Consider the following 23,233-nt stretch of genomic DNA (forward strand, 5'->3'; position numbering starts at 1 on the left):
CCTCTCAGCCTAACGTTCCTCACAGGGACGTTGTGAAGATTAAATGAAGAGCAGGAGGTGGGAACAGTGGCGTAGCGTGGGTTGTCAGCACCCGGGGCAAGGCAAGTAATTTGCGCCCCCTAACCCGTGGATTTGCGCCCCCTAACCCGTGGATTTGCGATAACCCCAGATGTTGCGCCCGGTGCGGCCGGGCCCCCCTGCACCCCCCACACTACGCCACTGGGTCGGAATTAAGTTTACACCACCTTGAGCTCCTTGGAGAAAAAGTTAGAATATAAATGCAAAAACACCTTTATCGGAACCCAGACTCCCATCATCCCTAGCTAACAGGACCAGTGGTCAGGGATGATGGGGTTTGTAGTCCCAAAACATCTGGAGGGCCGAGTTCGGGGGTGTCTGCTGTACATGGTGCCAATCGGCTATCATGATGTGACCACCATTTTTCCCCTACCAGAATGTTTGTAATATTTTTTTTTTGTTTTGAAATAAAAGAAAAAAAGGAAAATCCCTCATGAAGGGGCCGGGCACCCACAAATTTCAGTGCCAGGGCCATGCACGCTACATGGCATCCACGACCTCGGGCACACACGGTCGCGAGCTGGCACTCCTGATGCCAACAGTTCCGCTTTGCAGAGACCCTGTCAGTTGCGCCCACGGCGCCTCCTGCTTTGCAAGTTGACGCTCCGGGTTGCTGAGGACCCAGGACGCAACAGGATGTGATGCTGATGCTGCAAAACGAAACTACCCAGCGCAATTTTTTGGGCTGGGAGCCACCAGGAAACAGAGAGAGAGTGTGTGTTACGCAAGGGGGAGAGCCACCACCCGCCTCTCCGGGCTTCACGTGACGTGACGGCCAAGTAAAAGCAAAACTGCGCCTCGGAGGCTGACTCTCGGCAAAAGCAAGCGTCTTCCTCCTCCTCGGCCTCGGGAACGAAAGAGCACAGTTGCTGGTCGTGGCACCCTCCTGGCCGCAGGATGGGCTTCTTCTTCCTGCCCAGCCTTTCCGCGGAAACCTGGGTGCTGCTTCTCGTCTTCTTGGTCCTTCTGGGACTGTGAGTTCAACTCAGAGAACAGGGAGCGCGCACGGGCGGGCGGCGGTTGTTTCTCCGCGATCGGCGGAACCTGCTGCTGCGGGATGCCAGGAAGGAAAGGGCTGGCGAGATGCTCGGGGAAGCGCTGCCTCGCCCGCAGAAGGGCTCCGGGTTTAAGCCCCTGGAGCCTCTCCGGGGAAGACTTGGGCCAGACGCCTTTTCTGAAACCCTGGAGAGCTCCTAGGGCCGCTGAGCGGGGACAGCGCGGAGCTGGACGGAGCAATGGCCTCACTCGGCAGAAGTCGAAATCAGCCCTTTGTTCAGATCCTGAGGACTGGGAACTTGGCTTTTGGAGAGAAAGGCTGTAGTAGTTCAGGCGTAAGGGCACCTGCTTTGCAGGCAGAAGGCCCCAAGGCTCAGTTCCCCGTGGCCTCTCCAGACGGGGCTGGGAGAAAGCCCTGCCTGGAATGCTGCCGGTCAGTGCCGACACTTCTAGACTGTGTGCTCTGACTTTGGTCTGTGGCAACTTCCTGCGTTTCAAAGGTGCCGTTCTGCCAAGCTGCTGTTTGCTGGGAAGGAAGAGGCGAGCAGCTCTGGTACTTTTCCAGGGTCGCTGCAGAGAGCAGAGGGATCTCTCTTCCTCCTCCACATTCAAAACAAAAATTTTTTTTCCTTCCAGTAGCACCTTAAAGACCAACTAAGTTAGTTCTTGGTATGAGCTTTCGTGTGCATGCACACTTCTTCAGATACCTTCCTGAAGAAGTGTGCATGCACACGAAAGCTCATACCAAGAACTAACTTAGTTGGTCTTTAAGGTGCTACTGGAAGGGGGGGGGGATTTTGTTTTGACTATGGCAGACCAACACGGCTACCTATCTGTAACCCTCCTCCACATGTTTACAAAGGGCTCCCCATCTGCACGAGGCAGGCAGCTGTTCTGTAGGAGAAGCTTCTCCCGGCTCTGTGGCAGGGAAAGTGCTACCTGATGAATTTCTGCTGAGTCTGTAGCCTCCAGAGGTCATTCATGTTGGCTCTAATCTAATCTCCGTCCCAGGCTGTGCCTGATGGAGGCGACGCCTGCTGCAGCTCCAAGGTGCAAGGGTCAAAAGTGAGAGTCTGCAAAAGTGGGGCCCCGGACACCCACCCCCAAGCCCTGCCCTGGTGCCACCACAGCCCACCAGCAAGCAACCAGCTTCTTAGGCTAGCAAAATAAATAAATAAATAAAAATGTAAAATCTACAGTGTTCGAAATGCCCGGTGTATTTCGTGACTGGTGTGGGTCCAATTTGAAACCACGTGGAGATTTCTGGACGCCAGGTTGGCAGCTGACATTTCCACCTGGCTGGCCCCTGGCCTCCTTAAGCAGGGCAGCAGAGGAGCTCATTTGTTGCATTGATTTTCCACCTTTTTCTCCAAGGAGTACATGGTTGAGCTCTACTCCTCAGTTAAGCGCTACAACAGCCCTGTGAGGTGGGCTAAGAGGCTGTGACAGGCCCAAGGTCACCCAGTCAGCTTATAGGTATATGGAACTGAAATGTTTAATAAATAATAATAATAATAAATGGTGCTTAGACGTTCTGTTGTGGTGCCTGTAACCTTGGTTTCCAAGTGCTATTTGGCAATTAGCTTATACAGTGGTACCTCGGGTTGCAGACGCTTCATGTTACAGATGCTTCAGGTTACAGACTTTGCTAACCCAGAAATAGTACCTTAAGAACTTTGCTTCAGGATGAGAACAGAAATCACGCGGCAGCAGTGGGAGGCCTCATCAGCTAATGTGGTGCTTCAGGTTAAGAATTGTTTCAGGTTAAGAACAGACCTCCAGAACGAATTAAGTTCTTAACCTGAGGTACCACTGTATTTCTGAGTTTCTAAAACTGGCAATGTAGTCTGGCCAGGAGGTTGAAGGCTCACTCTGCCTCCCCTTTGCCAGGATCATAGGAACATAGGAAAGTACTTAGTCAGATCTACTGGGCCACCTAGCTCAATAGTGTCTGCCCTGACTAACAGCAGTTCTGCAGGATTTTAGGTAGGGCTCTCTCCCAGGCCTCCCTGGAACCAAGGTGCATTTAGAGGAGAGTGTCTAGTTCAGTCACACTGGGCGTCGAGCCTTGGGGACGCTGCAACTATTATTTAGAATGGAAGGCAAGAGGCAGGGGGCGCCCAAATTTGATGTCGCACAGGATGCCTCTGAAATTTGAGGCCTCTTGTGCACAAATCCTGCTTGCAGTTTTGTTCTTCACTGGCTAGCATGGAAGCCAGGTGGGCTGGAAGAAGATGGAGACAGCCACCCGTCCATCCTCGGCCAGGCTGCTCATTCGTTCACCTGCAGGGAATTCCTGGTTGCCTGTGGCTTCTGGGCGAGCGGATAACTGCAAGGCCAGGTGGACTGGAATATATTGTTTTTCAAACCACTTTTCTCATTGACTTATCTCTCACTGCTTGTCTTTCCAGCTATGGGATCTGGCCATACAATTTCTTTAAGAAGCTGGGAATTCCTGGTCCAAGGCCTCTGCCCTTCATCGGGACCTTTCTCGAATACCGGAAAGTGAGTATTCTGCAGCCAGTCTTGTGACAGTTGCCCTGGGAGGTAATCAAAGGATTCGGGGGGGGGGGGAGGGAGAGCAGGTGACTTTGGGTGGGGCAGGGAGTCTGTAACTTGTATGTGACTCCCGATGTTCTGTACTGGTCCTTTTGGAGACAAACGAAAAACTTTTAATACCATGGGACATTTTGAGATTTACCCTCAGAATTGCTTTTTTGAATTGTTTTGTTAAATGTGTGTTGTGATTTTGTGTGTGTGTGTGTGTGAGCAAGTGTAGATGGTTTATCAAATTAAAGTTTTGCAATCACATATCCGACCTTCATCCTAAAAACAAGATTCCATTTCCTCCTGCATCTTCTACAATAACCCAAATCTTTTACATCTCCATTAAATCAAAAATTCACCATTAAACTACAAGTATTACTCCAATCCTATGAACAATTTTAACGGTTTACAATGATTTTTATGATAGATTATAGATTTCCCCTCTTCCTTATTAAAATTTTAGTATTCCTGATTTCTGATTCTTCTGGTCATTTTTTGCCATTTCAACATAATCCATCAACTTAATCTGCCATTCTTCTCTTGTCAGGACTTTATCATCTTTCCATCTCTGGGCCAATAGCATCCACACAGAAATTTTATGTATTAAAAAACTACACCCTTTTACTTTGTGTCAACCAACCTGCACAACATACAAGCTTCCTTCTCTGCCACATTTATGTCCCACCCTTCCTTCAAGTTTTATTTCACCTTGTCCTTAAGGTAGTACCTAGGGAGTACTCAAGGCTAAGCAGGGACTCAAACTCAGGTCTCCGCAACCCAAGACCAGCATTCAGTTCTGGCTGTCCGTGTTGACTATGTCTACATATAGGAGATGATATGGGTGTTTTCAAACAAGCTATTTCCCAAGTGTATTCTAGCAGTCATGTTGTGGTGTGAACAGATGAGGAGGATGAATCATATTCCTGTGGTGTGTTTGGGTGTGTTTGGGCTGCTTCTGAGACAAAGCAAAGTTCTTTACAGCCCCCAAGTCTGCCTTGCCCTTATGACAGCACAGCTACACTGACTGGAGATGCCTGTTTCTCTGACAACTGTTTTTATCTCTGCAGGGGATTCTGGATTTTGACCTGGAGTGTTTTCAGAAGTATGGCAAAATCTGGGGGTGAGTGTCCCGCAAAACAGAACCGGGCGTGTGGGGAGGTTGGTCACTGGAGAGGGCAGGTGTGCCTGTTGCTGCCTGCAAATTGTGGCCCAAGTGGAAAGTGTTCCTTGCTGCTATAGAATAAGAATACAATCCTGTGCTCAGGCAACCCACATTTTGCATACTGTGCCAATGATACAGATTGAGAAGGTGTGCATGATACACTAAGCATAGTTTGCTCCGCAAATATTTTCTGGTAGAATTTATTGTCCAGGTTTTGCTCATCGTCAGAGTAGCATTTGTCACCAACAGCTGGTCATTTTATTCCTCTGGCTCTTGACTTCTGAGGTTTTAACAGGTAATCATTCCAAGTGTTGGCTAAAAGGCAGGGCTGGAGGAAGTGTAGCCCTCCAGGGGCTGCTTGGACTACAAGTCCCATCATCCCTGGCCATCAGGCATGCTGACTATGGCTGATGGGAGCTGGAGTCCAATGACACCTGGAGAGCCACAGGTTTTCCACCATTGCAGCTGGAGGTTAGGTAGAGAGTCCCAATCTGACACCAAAAATGAATCCTGATTACCTGTTAGGGTGGTGGACTCTCCCAGTTGCACAGCCACCTGCTGTGAATGCTGTAGATCTCTGGATTTCCTGCATCTAACGGTGTCAGCCTAGATGGTTTTTAGGAACCAGCTCCAGGGTTCATTGTTCCTAGCTTCTTGCCACAAACCAATTGTTGCAGCCAAGCAAGAATTACAAAGATTCTTCTTCTTCTTCTTTCTGGGCAATTAGAATTTTTGACGGCCGGCAGCCCATGATGGCTATTCTGGATCCTGTCATGATCAAAACCATCCTGGTGAAAGAATTCTACACCCATTTCACCAACCGTCGGGTAGGTATCTGCTGGGGAACTGTCTCTGTCAAGAGAGATGGTGATGGATTTTGAATTCTTTTTAAAACTTAGACAACAGCCTGGATCTCACAGAATGTGACGCCGTGCTTTGCTCAGCCGAACTGTGGCTTGCTCAGGCATCAAAAGTCAGCAGAGCAAATTTACCATGGTTTGGCAAACCCTGATGTCAAGCCATGGTTTGATGTTGGGTTACAAACTGTGGCTTGCTTGAACTATGGTTTGCTGTTTATGTCCAAACCCAACATCCTCCCTTAACGGTGGTGTATTTTGCCACCCCAGGCCAGACGTTTGCCAAGGTATAGAGATGTGAGCTATGAGCATCTAGAAAACAAAACCACTCCCATGACTGAGCAATTCTCAATGGGGCTTTTTCTGAAGGAAGCTCTTTCCCGCGCTGTGACTGTTTTGTGAGAAGTGGGGGGAATTTAAAGGGACCATCCTTTCTGACCAAGCTCTGATCCACTGATAGCTGGCCACCCTACTTGCTAAACCTACTTGCAGTGCTATAATTATCTTTTCAGGGGGGGAATAGTGCTGACCTTTCAAACTACACACTCATATCTGCTTCTCATAAAAGGAAAAGATAAGCTGGCAGAAGTCTGTTGCCCCATTCAAGGTGGCAGGAAAGCATTAAGAAGTTCTTACGTAAAGAGTGCATTTGGCAGGCGTGTGGCAAAGAGATGGGGAAGCCAGCCAGATTCCCCAAAAATATTTTCCTTTCCAGCTTGCACAGTCAGCCAGAGTTCAGGTGATGCAGTGAGGCAGTGCCAATTCTTGGGTGTCATGATGGTTTAGGGAGATATCAAACAGGGGGTGAAGTGTTGGGGTGGAGGATGGGGAACAAACCAAGCTTTGGGGAAGTAAACCATGTTTCCCTCCCCCATCTGTGAGGTGGATCTTGGTTAGTTCAAACAAACCATGGCTTGGCACTTTGTTCAAATGCAGTCAGTCTCTACATTTGTACAAAAAAAGAGAGAGTGTGTTTGGTGGTGACAGCTGCAACTCACTCCCAGTATTGATTTCTTGGACTGCTTAGGACTTTGGTTTGAATGGAGAACTGGACACCTCAATAATCACAGTCCCAGATGAGCAATGGAAGCGGATTCGCACCGTCCTCTCGCCCACCTTCACCAGCGGGAGGCTGAAGGAAGTAAGTCCTCAGATCAACCCATCTCTGATGCCATGTTGCCTAAGAGGAATTTGGGTAGATCACTGCCAGTCTTTAACTCTGTGAGTAGATCGCAGTCTCTTGGGATTTGGCCACCCCTGATTTTATTCCAACTCCCTGCCATGCAGGAATCCTGCCCACGGTCGTAATGAGTTTCCCTGCCCTCCAGAAACTGTTTTCCCACCGCCTTGTCTGCAAGGGAAGTTACGTGTGTTGCAAAGGATTCTGGGTTATGTTTTGGGGGCTGCTTCCAAATGCCAGCTGCTGGAAGCCATGGGAGCAGGGAGCATTCTTGTGTTCGAATCCTGCTTGCCAGATTCCTACAGGCATTTGGTCGGCCACTGTGAGGACCGGATGCTGGACTAGGTGAGCCACTGGCCTGATCCAACAGGCTCTTCTTCTGTTCTGGGGTCCATAATTGTTGACCCTAGGATTGCTAGCCTGGATGGTAAGGAGCAAGGAATGAGAGAGGGCGGGGACCCCTGTCCTCCTCGCTCCCTGAGAGCCCTACCTGCCCTGGGTGTCACCTTCTCAGGGCAGGACCATGAAGGGAGTGAGCAGAACCAGGAGTTGCTGACCATGCCATGGCAGCCAGAGAACTTCAAATCCAGGATTGCTGGAGCTCAAGCCTGAAGGGGGCTCAGGATTGTGATTAGGCCACTCCCTTCGAGGGATTTGGGGGGGGCACTGGAGTGCCTCTTATGTGGGTTGAAATATGTGAGGGTACACCCAAGGATTGAGTGGGGTGAGTTGAACTTTTGACTGATTTGAACAAAATGAACCCAACTTGGGTGAGTGTGATGGCCTGGGACTCAGGCTCAGACTCGGAACCAGAGGAGTCTCGGTCCACACCGGATCCTCTGCCTCAGGCGGCATCTGAACCGAGTCTGGGGCCTGATTCTGAAGAGCCCCAGTCTGCACAGGTTCCCCTGCAACAAGCGCCAGCTGGGCCGAGTCAGGGGCCTGATGCGGGGATGACCTCGTTGCCTCCAGCTGGGCCATCACTTACAGCTGCTCCACTACCGGTTGGGTCAGGGGAGGCTGAGGCGGCCTCTGGGTCTAGTAACCCACCGACGTCTCCGGAGCTTCAGAGACTCAGGTCTGAGAGAAGGAGAGACCTGAGTACTTGCAGGAAGAATGCTTGCCTTCAGGAGAGACAGGGAGGTGAGTCACCGGGGGATCAGGACTGGCTGTTACCTCGTCAGAGATAAAAGGCTGCCGGACCCTGCTGCAGGTTGCGGGAGCAACGTTGCTGCTTCCTGGAACCTTCCTTAGACCCTGTGCCTGACCTAGCCTGGTTTTCTGCCTTGGCCCAGTTGGACTGACTCCTTGTGGAATCCTTGGATTCGGGACCATGTTCCTCGGGTTAACCCCCGGGCACAGCACAGTGAGCTTGAGAATGCACCCCCAGAAGAAAACCTCTCCCGTTCCTTGTGGGTGTCTTCTCCAGGGCCAGTCCCTTGACATTGTGAAGCAGGTTGCAAGTGGCCAATCCAAACTGCTGCTTGTTCTATGGCTCCATTTTAATGGGGTCTCTGCCGCCATTCAAGTTTTTCTCTGCATTTCCAGATGCTCCCCATCATCAACAGATATGGAGGAATGCTGGCAAAGAACGCCCAAAAGAAATCAGACAACGATGAACCCATGGACATGAAAGAGTGAGTTATTTCTTGGGGGGCTTATGGGGGGAAAGGAGCCCATTTTAGAACCGAAATGAATTCCAGGAAACTTCCAGGAGGAATTCTGAGAACAGTCATGCCTCTTGTTACGTTTGCTTCATGATACGTTTTTTCAGGTTGTGTCCCGTGGCGACCCGGAAGTACCGGAAAGGGTTGCTTCCGGGTTTTGCCACTTGCACATGCGCAGACATGCAAAATTATGTCATGCACATGTGCAGAAGCGGCGAATCACGACCCACACATGCGCAGACATGCAGACATGGGTTGCGTTCCTTTCAGGTTGCGAACGGGGCTCCAGAACGGATCCCGTTCGCAACCAGAGGTACCACTGTATTGACACATTTTGCAGAATTACAAGGTTGAGCGTTTTCTGGAGTGTCTCACTGCAGAGTTTAGCAGGAGTTTGATCCCCGTATGGAAAAGCTGCGTGTTCCTGCATTGCAGGTGTCAGGCTATAAGATCATCAGGATCCCTTCCAGCTCTACAGTTCTATGAGTCTTTGGAATACATGATTGAATACGCCTCCCATGTAAAAAACGAAACAAATTTCTATAGGAAAAAAATCTAGAGAAAATAATTCAAAGAAAAAGTTATATATATTCTTAGAATATATAGACACATCGTGGGGAAGTAATGCAAACAAAAAGTTAGCCTCCAGTTCAGCTTGTGCTGTTTTTAGACCCAGGAAGGAATGAGTACGATGATATTGCAGCGGAGCATTGTTCTTTATTTAATTTTTTTAAGTGTATGTTTTGAAATATTAAGTATGTGGTTGCTAAATATGTTTTAATTGACACATTTTACTATGAAAAGAAATCCATGGGAAGTCATAATTGCATTTAACAAACCTATTAAACAGAAACAGCATAATGAAGAAAGTTAATGATGTACGATTTCCCCCCACCAGTATGGAATTTTAAAAATAAACATGTAATTTTTAGATGAAGTCTTGTACAGGCTTGAGATGTATCCAATAAACAGAGCTGACTCACAGGCCATGAAGGCCTGAGCTCATGCAGATCACGTAGCTGAGTTTAAAGTCCTTGCAAGATTCATTGTGTGTTTCTTTCTGCTGAGGGTCTTCTCTGGGAGAACTTCATGTGACCCACAGCCATCACATTTCATGCGTGTTTCTTCACCTCTTCCCTTTCCCACAGTATCTTTGGCGCCTACAGCATGGACGTTGTGACCAGCACCTCCTTCAGCGTTGACATCGATTCCATGAACAACCCCAACGATCCTTTCGTCAAGAACATCAAGAAGTTCCTCAAGTTCAGTTTTCTGAGTCCATTGCTGATTCTGATAGGTAAGAGACACTTGTCTGCTAAAGTGGGCAGGCAGAGAGGTTGGGGAGAGGACCTTTTTCAGCTGGTGCACCGCATACCTTCAGGGGTAGGATTCTGGGGGATCTCTTGCATTTAGTGGGAACAAGGAACCAAGCAATGGTCACAGTAGGCTAAATTCAAGTGATGCAGAAGTCAGGCAAAAGCCAGAAGGCTACTTCGAGAAGCAGGGCTAGGATTTATTGTTGCAGCAGTAAATGCAGAAAACTAATGTGCTTGTATCTTCCTGGATCTAGTTGCACTGGCTCCCGGTAGAGTACAGTGGTACCTCGCAAGACGAATGCCTCGTAAGACGAAAAACTCGCAAGACGAAAGAGTTTTTCGTTTTTAGAGTTGCTTCGCAAGACGAATTTCCCTATGGGCTTGCTTCGCAAGACGAAAACGTCTTGCGAATTTGTTTCCTTTTTCTTAAAACCGGGCACATTGCTTGAAGAGGTGCAGTTCCGTGCTTCGCAAGACGAAAAATTCGCAAGACGAAAAAACTCGCAGAACGAATTAATTTCGTCTTGCGAGGCACCACTGTATAGGGTCAGGTTCAAGGTGCTGGTCTTGACCTTTAAAGCCCTTTGTGGCTTAGGGCGGGGGTATGCCCCGCAGAGGACCTTAAGGTCCATGAATAACCATAGTTTAGAGGTCCTGGACCCTAAGGAAGTCAGACTATCCTCCACCAGGGCCAGGGCCTTTTCAGTGATGGCTCTGACCTGGTGGAATGCTCTGTCCCATGAGACTTGGGCCCTACAGCATTTAACCTCCTTTCTGTAAGACAGAGCTATTCCGCCCGGCCTTTAATTTGAATTCAGCCTGATCTTTTATTTCCCTTCTCTTCCCTACCCCTCCCCTTTTATGAAGATCACCCGCTCTGAGACACCACAGCTAATTCTCCCCTGGCCTCCATGCTGGCCCAAGTAGGACCAATTCAGCCAGCTAGCCCTGGGGATTATCTAATGCTTATTTCCCCTAAACTGATTTCTGAATTTTGAATTTTATTGTTGTTCATGTTCTTATACTGTATTTTATGCTGCTTTTACAATTAAGTGTTCTAAATTTGTTGTTAGCCGCCCTGAGCCCGGTTTTTGAACCAGGAAGGGCGGGGTATAAATAAAAATGTATTATTATTATTATCTATAATGTGTGCTTATAAAGAGTTTAGGTTTGCAGGGCTGAAACTGCATGGAAAGGGTATTTGCACAGATAACTTTGCCATGTGGTTTCCAGGTCTCAGGCTCTCTACCTGAACTGTCCAGGTTTCATCCTCTACCTAAAGATCTCCGGGGAAAGGAGTTCTGTCTCTTGAAGAAGCAAAGAGAGAGGCAACTTTGGTCCATCATATTCCTAGCTTTTCTGTCTCTCAAGAAGAGCTTGGCAAGATTCCATGACTGCGTGTTCTTATTAGACTGCTGCTTCGTTGTATCCTCCCAAAACGCTGTTCTGTTTTTCTCTCTTCCAGTCGTCTTCCCGTTCCTCACACCGCTGCTGAATAAACTAAACTTTACCCTGTCATCTACTGCCTTCCTCGAGTTCTTTACTAATGCTGTCACAAAAATCAAGAAGGACCGTCAAAAGAACCAGCACAAGGTCATTATGGCCCCTTCCTGAACATTGCATGTGAAAGGTCAGGTGTGTGATTGACACTCCGTTCTCTCCTGCTAACCCTTGCCTCTGTCTCTGTTCCCTCGCAGGACAGAGTTGACTTTCTGCAGCTCATGGTGGACTCCCAGATCTCAGGCAACGTCTCCAATGAAACAAGTTCTTATAAAGGTAAATAGACAGGTGGCACCTCCAAACAGTGGCTGTGTTTTGTGCTACGGCTTGAAGGGTGTTTTCTTTGGTCTGACATATCAGGGCTGTACTCCCTGTTTTGGGATTCCACCTTTACAGAGATCCTTGACATTTCTGGCCAACGCCTAGAAAAAGCGAGTGAACTATCTCTGCTGAAGTTCATTCAAGGTGAAAACCTGAATGTTCACTTTAAAACCATTTGTTGTGTATTTCCTGGTAGCAGGGATTGCTAGGTTTCAGAAGGGATTAGAAGTGCCATTGCCTACATGCATACTAACAGAGCAAACCTAAGCACAACCTGGTTTCTCTTTGCCTTGGCTCCAGGGAGGCTAAAAAGGTTATGCAGCCTGAATTGTGCTGGGCTTTGGGAAGCTGCCAAAGGGCGACCCCTAAGGGACCTGACCCTTTGTGATACGCAACTGGATTTAGGAAGACTGCTTGGGAGCTGAGAATACGATGCTTCACACTTTCATCATCATTTTTATTATTATTTGTATGCCGTCTTTCCACAGTTAAAAAAAAATGCTCAAGGCGGCTTACAGCATAATAAGATTTACATGCTGTATTTTTTGCTCTATAAGACGCACGCGGGTGGCGCTGTGGGTTAAACCACAGAGCCTAGGACTTGCTGATCAGAAGGTTGGTGGTTCGAATCCCCACAACGGGGTGAACTCCCGTTGCTCGGTCCCTGCTCCTGCCAACCTAGCAGTTCAAAAACACATCAAAGTGCAAGTAGATAACTAGGTACTGCTCTGACGGGAAGGTAAACGGCGTTTCCGTGCGCTGCTCTGGTTCGCCAGAAGCGGCTTAGTCATGCTGGCCACATGACCCGGAAGCTGTACGCCGGATCCCTTGGCCAATAAAGCGAGATGAGCGTCGCAACCCCAGAGTCAGTCACAACTGGACCTAATGGTCAGGGGTTCCTTTACCTTTACTTTAAGACGCATCAGACCATAAGACGCACCTATGTTTTGGAGGAGGAACACAAGAAAAAAAATATTTTGAAGCCCAGAAGCCAGAACAGCATGAGGGACCTAGCTTCTGGGATAGCCTCTTGCTGTTCTGGCTTCTGGGATAGCTGCACGCAACCTCTCCCAGGCAGCAGGATGAAGGCTCCCCCTGCCCGGAAGAGGCTAAGCTAGAAGCCAGGACAGCAAGCGTGATCACTGCGCACCGATCCCTCTTGCTCTCCTGGCTTCAGCGATAGCTGCACAGCCTGCATTCGCTCCATAGGATGCACACACATTTCCCCTTACCTTTTAGGAGGGGGAAAGTGCATCTTATAGAGCGAAAAATATGGTAATTACAAAAATTATAAACAATAAATAAACCGCATCAAAAAAATGCACAACCAAATGGGAAACAATTTCCACATAAATCAAAATCTAAAACTAAGAATACAGCATTAATATCACAGTTTAAAATGACATAGGTAAAAAATAGCAGCAATTTAAACAAAAAACAAGAACAAAACAAAACGGAGCCCTCTCTGCCCAGCAGCAGCAGTGGCAGCAGTCCTTTATAGAGCCCATCAAGCCCAGGCCAGGTGTTGAGTGGCAGAACTAGGGCCCTCAGGCGCTGAGCAGGGAAGTCCTCCTGGGTAGTAGCCGCAGCAGCAGTCCTTATAGCCTGTCAGGACTATATGTCGTTTAGCTAACTAGTTAGCTAAACAACAACTAGGAGGGATAGTTATAAGACATGGGGGGTGGATGATGGGTGCATATTGTGCCTTTGGGACTGGAGAAGTAGGAGTAGATGTATTTTGAAATGGATTGAAATGAGGCCACAAGTGATTTTGAGACAAGTACCACATCATGAATAGTAAGACTGTTGATCCCACCCCGATTTTTACTGACAGCTTGTTTGTAGAGTTGAGATGAAGTTGTGTTTTCCCTCCTTGTTTGCTTTCTTCTGCAGCTCTGACGGACAGAGAGATTATGGCCCAGGCCATTGTATTTATTTTTGCTGGTTACGAGACCACTAGCACCACTCTCAGCTTCTTGTCCTACTGCCTGGCCACCCACCCAGATGTGCAGCAGAAGCTGCAGGAGGAGATCGATGAGGCTCTTCCCAACCAGGTAAGAGCATCTGTTTTGGTCTCCAAGGATGATGCTCATCAGGTCCGTCTGATGATAAATGCTTTGGCTTGGAGGGACATAGGCAAACATGGAGAAACCTGTCTCCTGGTGGCTCGTGGGACAGCCTCAAAAGCATGGTGGCAGGTGGGAAAGCTGGTGGACTCCAGATCCCATCACCCCAGCCAGCATGGCCAGTGGTGATGGATCATGGGAGTTGTAGTCCAACAACATTTGGAATCCCTTGGGTTCCTCACCTCTGGTCTAGAAGGTTGAGATGCCAGAAGTGGAATGTGGGGGAAACAAAGATGTTGAAGCCATCAGATAGATTTCACTGGCAGTTTTCATCCTAATTGCCAGTAATTGAGCAGGATTGCAGTAGTGTTAATTGACAAGAATGGAGATACTGGAACTGCCACCACGATTTGTGTTGGGCATGCATGGCTGCCATTCTGGACAAAGGTGGACAGGTTCAAGAGGGGGAAACGCATTCTGCCTCTTGGTATAAAGAGATCACAGGTGAACTGGGAAAGCAAAGCAAAGCAAACAAAGCAATAAAATCTGGTGAAATTTATTAAGGGGGCAAATAGGAACTGCAGATCTGAAGGCTGGAGCTTAATATACCTGAATCCTGCCCTTAATAAATATATGTTTGCTAAATAATACTACCTTTCCCAGCGGACTCATCTAAGAAAGCTGTAAAATTAGGGGTCTGGGAGTTCTCGACCAGAAAAAAACAAAGCAAAGTATTTGTGTACAAACCAAATAGTATAAATTTGGGAGGGGGGTTATATTTGTTTATCAAACATGGATTTTATTTTTCATCAGGGCCAGAAATTTGGAGGGATGGAATTCATGGAAAATGGCTGGGCATCAACTGGGTTCTGCTTCCCCTCCCTCCCTTTCAGCCAGGCCAGGCAGTCCGTGGGTGGCACTGGTGGGGAGTGTACCATTATGCCTCATCCAGTAGTTTTTCTAATTCATGGAGGAGGAGAAGGCTACTGCAGTGATCTCAGGCAGGCAATCAAGCCCTGATAAGAATTAATGAGTCTCTGGCAGTTTTATGGCATGTTTATTTACAAATCACATCGAGAGCGCGGTTCCGAGCCTGCCGCTCTTAGCAACAAGTCAGTCACTCTGAGGCTCTGCCCCGTCACAGCACGAAAGGCGCCAAAGTCCAGTCTGTCCTCTATTGTACTTCTGTTGTATTTTAACCCTTTCAGCTCTTCTGGTTTGGTGAGAAGGTGGGTGGGAAACCCCCCCCCATAACAAGAGCCCTCTGAACGCTGTTTCTCTGCTGGTTGCATAGCAACCCCCTTAATGCCGTCTATCTCTTCCCCTCCCCCTGTCTGCGAACTGTCTGTGTCTGGGAACTCTTGGTGAAAGGGGGGGCGAGCTAACCCCCTCCTTCATTCTTTCATCTCCAGAGTCAGACTTTGGCCCTCTCTGTACTGGCAATCCTACATCTCCAGAGCTTGACTCTGTTAGGATATTCCGTTCCACCTTAAAAGGAACAGGCATGATTGTTGTGTGTCACACGCCTGTTTACAGTCTAGCACTGCTTGCTGGGAACTTCCGTTTTGTGTATAGCTTTTGCTTTAGCTGCTTGCTTGGACGTGAAAGGGAGAAGTTATGTTTTTCCTTTGTCCTGAATAAACTGCTTGTAAATATGCTTTACATATGCCTCTTTCTGCCCTTCTGTTGTGAAGAGTTATTTGCTGATTAGAGCGTGCTCCAGCTTCTGAAGAGTTCTGAAGCTGCGGGTCACTGTGCCAAGGACCGGAGATTGCCCAGCTACCGGCCGGTGGGCTGGAGCCAGCTGGGGGCCTGCAAATTGCCCCCGTTTCCTTGGACACATCCCAACAGACTCTTCCCACGCATTCAATTCAGTCATGTCCCTGACAGCTACCAATGGCTACCAGCCATGACGGCTCTTCTCTTCCTCCACAGTCAGAGGCAGCAATGCTTCTGAAAACCAGTTGCAGGAAACCATGAGAAGGAAGACGACTCTTGAGCTCATCATTCTGCTTGTTGCTTTCCCAGGGGCATCTGGTCAGCCACTGTGATGAAGAAGATGATGATGATGATAATTTATTTATACCCCACCCATCTGATACTAGACCAGATGGGCCATTGGCCTTAGGTTCCTGATGTTTTATTTCCCTCTTTTGCAGGCCACTCCCACCTACGAAGCCGTCCTTCAGTTGGAGTATCTGGACATGGTGGTGAACGAAACGCTTCGGCTTTATCCTCCGGGAGGGCGGATCGAAAGGGTCTGCAAAAACACCGTGGAGATCAACGGAGTGACGATCCCCAAAGGAACAGCGATCATGATCCCTGCCTTTGTCTTGCACCGTGACCCGGAACACTGGCCGGAACCGGAGGAGTTCAGACCCGAAAGGTGCGTTTGCAAGGAAGGAGACTCTTCCTTCTCCCAAAAGCAGCTAATAAGAAATCCTGGCGACAGGAGCAGGAAACCCAAGAGCGGGTGTGATTATTACAGCACCTACACAATGCATTTATCATTGTTTGACATCCACTGTCTGCGCTGCCATGCGGGGACTTTTTATAACCTACACCCATAAACTGTGCATGGAATTTAATTAACTGTATTGGGGAAAATGACACCTAGATGGTTCCAGCGACTGAAAGATTGGCCTGGTTTTATACCCAGCGGTTAAAAGAAGAGCTATAGGGCAGCTGGTGCCAAGCCATGAAAATGCTTGCAGAAAATGAAAGCCAAAAATTGATATACTTCTTCCAATGTTTTTGGGGGGAATGATTTAATTCCTATTGATAATGGGAAAATAATTTGTCCATATTTTGCATTTACATCACTGAAAAGGTTTACATGTCCACAACATACTTGCAATACAGAAAAGAAGATTAAATTATATTTTCCTGGTGGTTTCAAATGAGCTGAGCGTGAAAATCTGATTAATAAGCAAGATACAATCCAGATAGAAAGTGCTTAGCTGCCATATCAAAACCTAACTAATAAGTGACATTTAATCCAACCAAAGTGTTTAATTGTGCTATAAGCATCTTTCCCCAACTTTCATCCTTTCTCCCCATTCATCTCTAGTATCTAAGCTGAATTAGTAATATCTTATTATCAAGAAAGAGAATCCTATTTTCATAGCATTTCTTGAATCTCTAATTTCTGCCTTCCTTCATTGCTGCTGGAGCTGAGGCTGCATGTATACCGTGTCTTTGAAGCACATTCGAAGCAGATTCTCCCGTTCAAAGTATTCTGGGTACAGCAGTTTGCTAAGGGCTGCTGGGAACTGCAACTCTTGGAAGGGGAAACTACATTGCCCAGAATTCTTTGCAGGGAAACTGTGTTTCAGAGTGTTTTAAAGCTACAGTATGTATGCAACCTTAGCCACCTCCATTCATTTTGATGGGATCTATTCAAAGGTATGCATAATGACTGGTTACAACCCAGTTGGAGGTTGTACACCACCTCAAGCTTTTTGCAGGAAATGGGCAAGATCAATGTAATAACGAAATATGTTTTCCCTTAAGGAATAAATCGACCCTGGGCAGCGATAGCAGTTTTCAACCAGCAAACTCACAGCTGCAGCAACTGCTTTGAAGAACATGCCTGTTTAACTGGCCCATGGACCCCCACCGCCTGCTCAGGGACTCCTGACCCACGCTCAGTCAGCCCCTGTGCACCGCGCTAAACCATCACAGAGCAGAGCGGGGACTGCCTCCCGCGATGCTGGCCAGCTTCCCATTGGCTGCTGGAAGTTCCTACAGCCAATGGGAAGCTGCGCACAGCTCCGCGCCGGAAGGAGCATCAGAAATAGCATTTGCGCATGTGTGTGCACACGCACTCCGGCCCACCACGGCATCTGCGGGACCGTGTACCAGCCCAAGCCACAAAAACTTTCCTGACCCCTGATCCATAGCTTGGCCAATTAAATTCCCTCCATAATTTGATTCTCAAGCCCCAGATGGGGTCACTTGTCTCGCCCAGCAGTGGAGGAACATTCGGTGTGTTTTGCTTCCAGTATCCTTCCTCACCTCACATGTCTCTCTTTTCCGATCTGGAAACAGGTTCAGTAAAGAGAACAGGGAAGCCATTGACCCGTACGTCTTCCTGCCCTTCGGTGCGGGTCCACGGAACTGCATAGGAATGCGCTTTGCCCTCCTGGTCTTGAAAGTGGCGGTGGTGGTCTTGCTGCAACGATTTTCCTTCCGTCCCTGCAAAGAGACTCCGGTAAGCCGCAGCATTCTGTCCATTTCGCCTTAACGCAAGGCCAACTGCTCTATTAGCACTGAATTGCTTGCTAAAACCAGATGGCGGTGTACATTTTATTTCCCCCTCCACACCTCATTCCTGGGCCAGAGGAATCACACCTGTCTCTGAGCACAGGTGTGATGTGCTGACAAGGTCTCAATCACGCTGCGGCATTCTGCACTCATGGCAGCTTCTGGATAAATCCGTCCCTGAAGTAACCAATTATTATTATATTTATTTTTAGCCTGCTTTTTCCCCCTGACAAGGGCTCAAGGCATTTTGCAGATAAAATAGGAACAGCGAAGAAACATTGGGAGGGGAAACCCAATTTTTTTTTTTTAAAGCATTAATAGAATTAAATCCAGCTATATAAAGATATATTAAAACATACACATAATTACAATAAAAACAGCACAGCCTCTGCCATTTCCTTAAAAAAAGTCAGTTCCCAAATGGCTGTTGGAACAAGAAAGACTTCACATGCTGGCAGAAGGACAGCAAGGAGGGAGCTAGTCTAGCTTCTTGAGGAAAGGAGTCTGAAGTTTGGGAATGTTCAGGGAGGTAGGAGAGGATATATTGTTTATTAATATCCTTCCTAATTTGCACTAGCAAGTTCCTTTACTTAGCAGAGTTTCACATTCCCCTTTTAAATACACAGTGGATAACTGGTTGCAGGCTTGTGTAAGCCTCTCGCTATTAGGTTCCTGGTAAGTTCCCTTAGATCCCTCTTAAAAGAATAAACACACCACAATCTTGTGTAAAGTATATAAAAGTTGTTTACTCACATCAGTTCACAGTTGGATCCCTGAAGGCAGACTTAGTTACAAAGTATATACATGTGGATCTATCCCATATGGGGATAACCCCAGTGTCCTCTGTTGGCTGGAAGCCAACAGAGCATCTCTAGCTAAAAAGCTGCTCCAACAATGGAGGAAGTCAAAAGAGAGAGAGAGTGCAGCGTGCCTTGTCCTTTAGTTACCTGGACAGGTAAGGTCACGCCCACCTCTAGTCACATGCAAAGGATGTATGTCCCAGCCAGGAGGAAACAGGAAGTTTTCGACTGGCTGGACCAAACATTCCCCCGCATGTCCACTCTAGGAAAACAAGGAATGTTGTACTTGACTGCTACTTATGTATCACATCCCACACGAAGTTGCTTGGGAGCAGCCAACCCCAAGAAGGCCCTCTTCTGCGTCCCCACCTGTGAGGGTGGCAGGACCAAGAGAAAGGCCACCCCCAAAGATCTCAGAGCCCAAGTAGATTTGTATGAGGGAGTGCAGTTTTTCAGATCACTTGGACTTAAGCTGTGTAGGGTTCTATATAAGTCATAAGCAGCACTGTTGAATCCATAGAGTTGGAAGGGACCCTCAACATCATCTAGTCCAGCCCCGCCCCCCATGCAGGGATGTGCAGCTGTCCCATAGGAGGATTGAACCTGCAACCGTGGCGTTATCAACATCATGCTCTAACCAACTGAGTTATCCGTTATTCAAAGCTGATGTTCCTGAGCACTTTCGAAAGGCAGCCCCATGTAGAGAGTGTCATGTGTGGAGGAAAACTTAAAATACGTTGCAAAGTTCCCCAAAAATAGACCAGAGGCAATTGTATCTCATCCAGCAGAGCTTTACTGATACTGAAAGCGAATGAGCATCATGGTCACAAATCCAATACTTTCAGGATTGGCACAGTCTGTAAGAAGTCCAGTTGCAGCAGACTTAACTTAAACTTCACAGTAACTTATAATAAGTCTAAACCTTAACACTATAGCATACAGACCACCACACCTGAACAAAGAGATAGAAAGAGAAAGTGAGTGAAACTCAGGCTCCTCCTGGCCTGACTATTATAGTCAGCATGACCTTGACAGAAAGGATAGCAGAACCAGTTTAAACCAGCTGTACTCAGCTTCCCAGGAGTAGGCTAAACATCGGAAACCTTCTGCCTGCTTCTTTCACATAGAAAGAAACCTTCCAGAACACTCTTCAGCTAAGTAGAATAGGAAAGATATCTAGACATCAGATCAATACTTTCTGTACTAAGAAATGCAAACTGACAGAGAGCGTTACCGTAATCCAAACAGGATGCCATTAAGGCCTGTGTCCTTGTGGCCAACTCAGACATCTCGAGGAACGGGCGCAATTCATGCGCTTCTGTGGCCAGGCTTTCCTGGTCCAGCAATGGCCGTAGCGTTTGATACAGCCATATTTGGAATACTGTGTCCAGTTCTGGTTGCCTCGCCTCAGAAAGGAGGTTGGCAAAGGTTTAGAACGGCACCACAGAAATGATCGGGAGGGTGGAGTAAATTTTTGACGAAGAAAGTCTGCAGCAGTTAGGGCTTTTTCGTTTGGAGTAAAGATGAGTTCGAGGCAAGATGATAGAAGTTTTTAAAATTATGCCTGGCATGGAGAAAAGTTTTTCTTCCTCTCTCTTAAGACTAGAACTCGTAGACCATGGGTAGGCGACCTAAGGCCCAGGGGCCGGATCCGGCCCAATCACCTTCTAAATCTGGCCCACAGACGGTCCAGGAATCAGCATGTTTTTACATGAATGTGTCCTTTTATTTAAAATGCATCTCTGGGTTATTTGTGGGGCATAGGAATTTGTTCACCCGCCCTTCAAAATATAGTCTGCCCCCCCCACAAGGTCTGAGGGACAGTGGACCGGCCCCCTGCTGAAAAAGTTTGCTGACCCCTGTCATAGACATTTAATCAAGCTGAGTGCCGGAAGGTTCGGGACAGATAAAGTCCTTGTTTATGCAGCACAGAGTTAAACTGTGGAACTCCCTCCTGCAGTGACGGCCACCATCTTGGATGGCTTTTCACGGAGGAGGAGAAGGCTATTGACAGCTGTTAGGCACAATGGCTATGTCCTGCCTCCAGAGTCAGAGGAAGTGATGCTTCTGAATATGTTGCTGGAAACCAGCAAGATCCTGCATCCTGGTTTCCCACAGGCATCTGAATGGCTGTGGTGAGAACAGGATGCTGTCTGAGATGAGCCCCCATTGGTCTGATTCATCAGGCTCTTCTCATGCAGCATGAGCTGTGCGTAAACTTTGCAGTTACTTCTGCTGAATCTTCCCTGCTCCATCCCACTTACTGCTCATTTTTGCTTTCTTTTGATGACAAAGATCCCCATGGAACTGGACAGCAAAGGGTTCATGAAACCGAAAAAGCCCAACATTCTGAAGCTGGTCCCCAGAGCCGTTGCTTCTCCGGAGGAATAAAGGAAGGGGACACAGCAAAGAGGCAGAGACAGGCGCTACCTCCCTCTTTCCACACTGTGTTGCCTTCACCTCACTGAGGACTAGCGACTTGCATTGACAGAACTGCGCAGAGGAAATTGTGCCTTTTATTTCACAGAGTTTTACTGACCTGATAACTCTCTGTTTACTTAAGCTTATGTGGTAAGCAGCAGTGAAGACTGAAGATGTATGCAATTTTTATGACCTTATCTGTAGATTTTAGAAGTTTGGGGGTTATATATGCTGCTTCTTGGCCAAAGGTCAAGGTTTCATAATTTAAAATCATGGCAAGAAAGAAATTGCAATATGTACTGTAGCAGTAGATGTCAGTGTTTTCAGACCTGAGATCCCATTTTAACCTAAACATGGATTTGCACGACGCATTCCTTAAGGTTATTTTAATCATGTATTTGAATGGTGGCCATGTTGCAGTTGGGACCCACTTTAAATCAGGCTGTGACCTTGTAGTGGATCCCCACCCATCAGTGAAAGGCACCCTCTAGCCTCCTGTGCAACTTTGCTGCCCAGGGCTGAGGTTTGCAATGTTTTGGTAGCGTCCAACTGAGGCACTTTGTGGTTCTCCCACATTTACACCTCTGAGCCAGAAAATCCCCCTCTCCCTTTTCCCCAGCTCCACTCCACTAAATTCCCCATCATCTCCCCTACCTCTGTGACCCAAACAGGAAGACCCATTCCCCACTCCCCAAGGCGAAGCACTGTATTCTGTACTTACCTCCCGTATGTTGCCAAGATCTTTGGGGCAGAGGTCTTCAACTTGGGTGCTCATGCTTTTGGAGGTGAGGGGAGACATCCAGATGACTCTCAGAGACAGGACCTTCTTGGTGTTGGCCCCCTGTGTGTGCAGAACTCTTTCCGTAGATCGATCTGCCAGGCCCCAACACCACTGACCTTTCTGTGCCACCTTAAAACTCCGCTTTTCTCTTAGACGTCAGAGCTTTAGATTTTATTGTTGCACACCTTTGCCAATTTCCAGTGTGGCAGCACATTTTTGAATGTGGATTTTTGGTGATGCATTATGTCTGCTGCTGGACTGTTCAGTTTTCTGTGCCACCCAGAGGCCTTCTATTCATTGATATGCATAGATATACAGTACATATATAACATAAATAAATCTATGGTTTGCAACAGTTCTTTTGGTGCCTGTGGCTGAGCGAAGGATGGATCTTGAGGTCAGTGTGCCCAGGGTGTGTGACATGTGCTGGGTCCCTGAGTGTCAGACTTCGGAGAATTGCTCCCCACCCCCATTGACTGTGTATTAGCGGAACAAAGCAGTTAGAGTCTCTTACTAGTTTAAGAATGTTTAATGATCAAAGCAAAAGAACAACGCAGCCTTTCTCTGAATAAAGGTGCTTCACTCCTACTCCCCCTCCCCAAGTTATCTTCATCACTTCCCCCTTCTTGCAACCTGATCTCGCAAGCACTGAACCTTCTGCGTAGCAACCTTATCAGCTGTCCTTGCCTTTGGAGAGATAGGCTGGACAGTGTCAAGTGAAGCGGAGTCCATTATCTCTCTCTCTCTTCCTGTTCTGCTTCTTCTAGCTGTTCCCCACTCGGCTCTGCCCAGCTGTTGTTTTCCGAACTATGCCCCTCTGCAAACCAATTCTCTAAACCTATAGTGCTCCACTGTTCCTGGGCAGCTTCAGGATCCTGGTCAGGAGCAGGAAGAGGGGAAGGTTCCCACCATTCCTCTTTGGAGCTGTAATCCTCAGTCTGGTCTCTGACACTGAGCATCGCTAGGGGTGCCTTGTGTCTACATGCATAGGGCCGGGTGGCCAGCAGGCAAGCCCCAACTGTGCTGTTTCCATCCATTGGCCCGAGCTCCGATGTAAATCAGTGACCTGGACTTCAAGGGCCAGGGCACACTATTAGCAGAGTGTACTGCGTATACAGAATAGGCATGAGGCTTGTGAAATCATACTATAACTACAGATTTATTCATCATAAATCAGGGCAAAGAAACATGTCATCTCTCTCTCTTTCTAATGTTGTCTCAGAGAGAACGGGAAAAGCAAATGCTATACGCAAATGGAAGTTCCCAGCAAGCTGT

General features: G+C 47.7%; 1 protein-coding gene across 1 annotated transcript; it reads left to right on the forward strand.

Annotated features, from left to right (window-relative positions):
• Window positions 1–800: 800 nt before the first annotated feature.
• LOC128401653 (cytochrome P450 3A24-like) lies at window positions 801–22,317 on the forward strand. The gene is made up of 13 exons (XM_053364961.1): window positions 801–1,052; window positions 3,486–3,579; window positions 4,689–4,741; window positions 5,511–5,610; window positions 6,668–6,781; window positions 8,369–8,457; window positions 9,636–9,784; window positions 11,269–11,396; window positions 11,501–11,579; window positions 13,518–13,678; window positions 15,850–16,076; window positions 17,741–17,903; window positions 21,052–22,317. The coding sequence occupies exons 1-13, from the start codon at window positions 976–978 to the stop codon at window positions 21,145–21,147; spliced, it is 1,530 nt and encodes a 509-aa protein (XP_053220936.1). The 5' UTR covers window positions 801–975; the 3' UTR covers window positions 21,148–22,317.
• The last annotated feature ends 916 nt before the right edge of the window (window positions 22,318–23,233 follow it).

The sequence above is a fragment of the Podarcis raffonei genome, chromosome 14, assembly GCF_027172205.1.
Source record: "Podarcis raffonei isolate rPodRaf1 chromosome 14, rPodRaf1.pri, whole genome shotgun sequence".
Classification (NCBI taxonomy): Eukaryota; Metazoa; Chordata; class Lepidosauria; order Squamata; family Lacertidae; genus Podarcis; species Podarcis raffonei.

Bases quoted from the DNA above. Each gene is read 5' to 3' on its own strand.
- LOC128401653 (XM_053364961.1), top strand. From the start codon at position 976: ATGGGCTTCTTCTTCCTGCCCAGCCTTTCCGCGGAAACCTGGGTGCTG. The intron at 6,782-8,368 runs GTAAGTCCTCAG...CTGCATTTCCAG, and splicing joins CCAGCGGGAGGCTGAAGGAA to ATGCTCCCCATCATCAACAG. The intron at 11,397-11,500 runs GTCATTATGGCC...GTTCCCTCGCAG, and splicing joins GTCAAAAGAACCAGCACAAG to GACAGAGTTGACTTTCTGCA.